Source organism: Megalops cyprinoides, chromosome 20, assembly GCF_013368585.1.
Source record: "Megalops cyprinoides isolate fMegCyp1 chromosome 20, fMegCyp1.pri, whole genome shotgun sequence".
Classification (NCBI taxonomy): Eukaryota; Metazoa; Chordata; class Actinopteri; order Elopiformes; family Megalopidae; genus Megalops; species Megalops cyprinoides.
In genome coordinates this window covers 6961399-6967500 of record NC_050602.1, presented here as the reverse complement: position 1 = coordinate 6967500, position 6102 = coordinate 6961399, and the positions used below count along the sequence as shown (strand labels likewise).

Here is a 6102-nt window from a genome sequence, read left to right as displayed (position 1 = left end):
CAGCATGAATAATTAGACAGCAGGCCGCTAAGGACAAAAGAGTACACTGAAATCTATTTAAAGGTAGAAATATTTGCTCTGTGAGACTTCCAACTGCATGCTTTTCCAGGGGGTAATTTTCAAATACTTCTTGACCTTTCTGAGAGAATCTGAACTGAGCTCCACTCTTCTGTACATACATTACAGATGACTGAAAGGTAAATTACTGATTATCTTCCAAAGCACGGCGCGGCCTTCCACTTCCCTTCCTGTCACAAAGTAAATAAGTGCTCAAAAAATGTCAGCTGTACTGAGACTCCTCTATGTTAAAGTCATGAGACGCCCCCTCCCCTGCAAATCAGCCAATCGGAAGCCAGCCATGTGTGCACTGTGCAGAGTGGGGTTCCGCTGCTTAGAGTGCAGACAGGCAGTGCTGAAATCAGGCCTATCGATCTCCCACTACAGCGGCCCAGACAGACTGCTCTGAGACAGACAGAGAGCGTTACCTCTGATTGCTACATTAGTGAGCCAAACTGCAATTGCAGTGGAGTGGATTTTAAAATGGGTAAAATCGGTAGTGGGAGTTGAAACTCTCCACTGCACTTCTCTGTAACTCGTGACTAGGAGACAGAGGTCCACGGATTAAAACTGTGAGAAATTCACCGGTGGAGTGGAGCTCTTTCTTTCTCCTTCAATTCTCCAGCAGACGGAACTCTGGAGATTGAAACTGAGGGACGTATGCTTTCACAGCAGAAGGATGTGCGTTTTGTCCTTTTCATTCATTCATTTCCAGTCTGAGGGCACGTTCTTGTCAAGCAGGCCAGTGCTGGCTCTGAGGGCCTGGGCGACTGGCTGTTGCTATAATACTGTTAAAAACAGTAATTTGGCCGATCACTTCCTTTCCTCCAGAGGTCTGTAAAATCAAATGAGGAGTGAGGCCACTCACAAAGGGCTACTACAAGCTATTGTACCCACATGGTTGGCCCTCACTGGGGGTATGTGGTCCACCAAAAGCATCATCACATTTGTGATTGAACCAAGCTGACCAAACATGTCATCACTTCTGAAAAAGAAAACAGCTTAAATGCAGCTATTAAACAGGCTTGCTTTACTTGTTACAGTATTGGTATGGTTAAGCATTGGTATCAGGGCGCTGTCAGTGGTGCGAGCCCAGCTGCACCATTAGCTGACAGTGGCTGGGAGCCCACAGCAGTGGAGAAAATGGGCCGCCAGGGTAGGGGTGGCCATGTGGGCAGAACTCCCTCTCTCTGCTGCAGGGCCCTCTGATGGCTTGCAAGGCCCCTGCAAAGCCCCATGGGACACGCCCATCCTCAGCACTCGCCCTGCTGTGGGACACTGGGCCTAGTTTGCATCAGAATGTACCAGAGGATTTGCACTCGCTTGGCTTTACCAGTCCTGCTGGAGCAGGGAGGGTGTGAAGGGTCCAGCCTAGTGTATAACTGCCCATTCCAAACTGGGTGAAAAGGGGGATGTTAAAAAAGATAGTACCCTTAAGAACTGGTATTGCTAACAGTATCAATAAAGCAGTTATCCCCAACACTCACAAACAAGTATGTCCTATAGACAGGTTTACTATAGGTTTCTGTAGGGCCCTGCAAAAGAGATGTAAATTATTGTTGTGAAAGCTGCACTTTCAATGGTCTGTGATTGGTGGACTGCGGTCACCTGACAGGATGGAGGCCACTGCAGCGATGATGAAGGAGACGATGACCCCGGGTCCTGCCATCTCCTTGGCGACGAGCCCGGACACCACGTACATGCCGGTGCCCACGCAGCTGCCCACGCCCAGCGACACCAGGTCGACGGTGGTGAGGACGCGCGCCAACTTGGTGCCGTGGGGTCCCGTCCCGCTGGCGGCGCTGTCCAGCATGGACTCCACGGGCTTGGTGCGCAGGACGCGGGACTGGAAGGCGAACCACGTGGCCCCCCACTGGATCCGCCGGGGGTCCAGCTTGCCCATGATCCCGCTCATTTTGGGGTCAGAGAACGGCTGCCGCTCGGGGGTGGGGCGGGAGGGGACAGCGAGGGAGGGGGCGGGGTGGGAGGAAGGGGCGCGGTGTCTCGCTGGAGGTCGGGAGAAGCTCTTCTTTTACACGCGGGAGGGCGTGGCTGAGCGGCGGAGGCGGAGCAGGAAGAAGGAGGCTCTGTGTCCGGCTCTCACAGGAAGCAGGCCCGCCTCCACATGGTGCAGGCGGCCGGGCTCGTCCTCAGATTCTGCACTCACTGTGTGAAACGAGAACAGAGGAAAAGCAACCGTTATTTCCTCACACCTGTCTGACGTGCCCCAGAGCCCTGCACGTGCGAGGTGGTGACGCGTGAGCGTCGTAGCCAGGTTCCGCACGAGGGGAAACACAGATGCGGTTGCGGCTGGGGGATGGTAGCAGGACCCGGTTGGCTGCCTCCAATCTTACCCTCATGCTCCGTGTCAGGACTCATTAAAAGCTGAAGTGCGTTCTCACACCCAGTGAACCACGCTCTGAATACCGATTTCCAAAACGAAGCCCGTTGAACTCGCTTCAGCAACAGATACGAAGCAACTGCTCTCATTAAGGTTGACACACCAAATATTCAGCAGCCCCACGAAAGAGGGAGAGCAAGAGAGAAAGAGAGAGAAGGAGAGAGGGAGTTTGAGGTTCTTTTGTGGGGTGGAGTGGGGAGTTCAGACAAGGGCAGGGCACTAATTATTTGCTGTCATACAGGAGAAGTCAAACAGCTCCCCTTATAACGGCAAGCAACAGCCTAATCACAGGTTTATTACACACCTGCTGCTGCAGAAAAAGAGATTTCGCGCGCCATAATGACACAGCCCCTCAGGCTAAAACCAAAGGTAGCTATTACGTGGCTAGACAGGCAGGAGTGGAATCGATAGCGCGGCTCGGTCCAACGGCGGAGTGAGGTGGCGCTGGGAGAACGGCTGGCACTTATTAAACCGAGGTTCATCTGCGTTCCAGCGGGACAGTTCGGCCTTTGTCTCAGAGCGCAGCCTCGGTGACAGAGAAAAGCACGCACAAAATAACTGCAAAACTGCACACTACAACGCAAGTCCGTTAAGGTGTGTGAAGAGGTGAATATGAGCACGGCCAAGCCAAAGAAGACACAGCCAGAAGAGGCGCAGACCCAAAAGGCCGGGCTGAAAGGCACTGGGAGCTTTTTATGTTTTTTCGGTGCTTTCCCTTTCAGCTGCAGGAGACACAAATGAATATCCACATAACGAAGTAAAGAGAAAGATAGCACAAACACACACACTGTGCCGCTGTACACACAAACCACACCTAGAAGAGGAGGAGGAAGAAAAAAAGAACTAATTAACGTGGCTTTCCCCAAGTGTCTGGTTGCTATGGTGACCCGGCTCGTTAGACACGGAGGGTGACGATAAATAATTCCTGCTACACAATTCCAAAGGTGTTGGGGGAAAAAAAAAAACACGCATACGAACCACACACGCTCCTGGGCGCTTGAACAATAAGGAGGGTGGGGCGTCCGGAGGAGGGGGACGGGGTGCACCGCGGACGGGGGTTTAGGGGGTGTCGGGTGGGGGAGCGAGGAAAGACGCCCACGCAGCCAAGCTGCGTCGATACCAGCACACCTGGCTCGTTACTCCACCCCCCCCCCTCCGAAAAGTGAGGATGCTGGCGCAGGGGGGAGGCCGACGCTGCAGAGCGAACACCCCTTTCGCGCGCAGAAACTCACCCACACCCCCCCCCCCCCCTCAACAGAACGGTCCTCCACGGAGGGGCGGGGGCGCCGCTACCCAGAGTCCCACTAGGGGCCAGTCAGCCTTGTCAGATCTCCTTTTTTGTTTCGATTTTACTGCGGGCTGCCTTCGCTCTCCTCTCCCTCTGCTGATTTGGTTGCATTTGTTGTTACGTGTTTTTGCGTTTTTGTGTTCTGTATTTTTCGCTCAAACCTAGGAATCCGGTTTGCTAGGGAAGCCAAACCGAAATCTAGCAAAGATGTTTTGTTTTTCACGTGTCCTTAAAACACTCAGCTTGCAGGCTCCCATGCACTGCCTGGGATGCCTGTTCTGTTCCCACCCAAAACGGTGCCACCAGAGAAGAGGCTGCTCAGAAATCCTCTGAATGCAACCCATACTGCGGACAGCGTGGGATCACTGGATCTGACAGCAACACTGGCAAGCCCAGCAGAGATGTCTTCTTGCCTACAAATTCTCATTCAGGGCAGCGGTCAAAAACTTAGATCCTCATCCCTTTTCTTTTGCCTCAACACCCCCCCATGGGTCTTGACTCGCCTCCACCACCACCTCCACCTCCTCCTCCACCTCCTCCTCCTCCTCTTTCCCCTTGTCCTCTCTCCCTCCCTCCCTCCTCTGTCTGTGTACCAGACTCTCAGAGACACTGGCCTAATTGCTGACAGTGACCGATCACAGACTCGGACACCCAGCACAGAGACGCTGCTGTTGTGGGCAATTACTGCTTTCCTGGGCCTGTCAGGAGTAAATAACCCCCACACAGAGCCACTCTGTCTCACAGATCTCCACCATTACCATTAATTCTACAGACGAGCCTAAAGAAGAGGAAATGAACAAATCCTAATGTTCCCTGCATTGTGCAAAACAGCCACAGATGATTGGACAGCTGATTTTATGGGTGGAATCAAGGTTCCCTCTCTCTTTAAAAAGGGCCGTTTTCATCCCGTCCCTGCAGCTTGGTGTGATGTATCACCTGACTGCACAGACGGAGAGCGGGAGGCAGGCAGCGGCATCTCCCGGCCCACACGTCACACCTCCACACAGGGACACGGATCCGGAGGGGGGGGGGGGGGGGGGTTTGCGGGGGAAGGGGGGCTGCGAACTGCGAATCAGAGCGAGGCCTTAAAGGGCATCTAAGGTCCCTCATACAAATTTACAAATGGGAAGGAGTCTTTTGGGAAAAGACACCAAGCAAATGATGATAAAAACCCAGGTAAACGGTTTGTGTTGGATGCACCAAGCATGTAAATGGTTCTTTCAAAGCAGATTTATAAATCCTTGGCATGGCCAACCCATCACGTTCCCTGAGTTTCATGGACAAATATTTATCCCAGGTAACATAATAAGATGTAAAGTAACTCCATGCTCCCACTGATAAGTATACAGTTGTATAAGTATACAGTATGAAATAATACCATGAACTAGCGAGCATTATTTCAGAAACATAGCCAATAGTATTCTCTGTGAGTGTACTATAATGTAATCCCATCAACAAAAGATCACTTGTTATGCATCTCCCGTTCACATTAATCCCATTTATCTGTTTTCTGTGAAAAGGGTGGTTAGGAATCTGTACTGTAAAAGCAAGGATGGTATATACTGCATTGCGAGTCTAAGCTCTGCTGGGCACACCTCAAGAGATTCAGATGTCTGAGCCCAGCAGGGAGCTATTCACCTCCTGCAAGCCACTGTTCATGTCTTCTATTTCACTAACGGTAAGACCAAACTGCCTTAAGCACCAACAGCATCATGGGAAATGGAACATGTAATCTGGTCCCTTCTGTAAATCTGCAATTGTGACATCAGAAGAGATGGACGCACTTCAGACATTTCACCCAGCTTCACAGAAATGTATAAAAAGCCATTCAATCTGCACATTGCAGTACACTGTAGAAAGTAGGTTTACTTATTCCTGAATTACTGTTGGCATACCAGTGAAAACAAAGACAGTAGAAATATTTCTCCAAAGCAAAAATTTGCTGGTTGGAGGCAAAAATGCCACCCATAATAACACATAATGTCATTGTACTGCGATTGCAAGGTTCTCCCAACAGCAAGACTGTGTGCATTTACCTCGGGGGCATGCTGGAATGCCATTACCAAAATAGAAAAACATGCGCTGCTGAAGAAGCCCAGACGCTATCCTCTGAGATAAAATGTGGATCGTGCCTCGCTCCCACTGTTAGAAATGCTTCCAGATAGAAGCAAACAAATTATATGTGAGAGAGGAGGGAACTGAAAACAGTTGTATCTTTTCTGCAGATCGAGAGGAACTGTAAATAACTGAGAGAACCGAGATGACGACAGAGGATAAAAAGCCATGTTTATCACGGGGTGCAGCCTCCCTACCCATCACAATCAGACAGGGCAGGGGGAGGTCAAAGCGCTGGTCA

At 51.1% G+C, this 6102-nt stretch overlaps 1 protein-coding gene across 1 annotated transcript in view; it reads right to left on the bottom strand.

Moving 5' to 3' along the window:
- LOC118795806 (probable cationic amino acid transporter) overlaps nucleotides 1-1978 on the bottom strand; it is a 16711-nt gene extending 14733 nt beyond the window's left edge. The window contains exon 1 of the mRNA XM_036554539.1: nucleotides 1666-1978. Within this exon, the coding sequence (XP_036410432.1) occupies nucleotides 1666-1972 (307 nt within the window). The 5' untranslated portion in view covers nucleotides 1973-1978. The remainder of the gene's footprint in view (nucleotides 1-1665) is intronic.
- Nucleotides 1979-6102: the final 4124 nt, after the last annotated feature.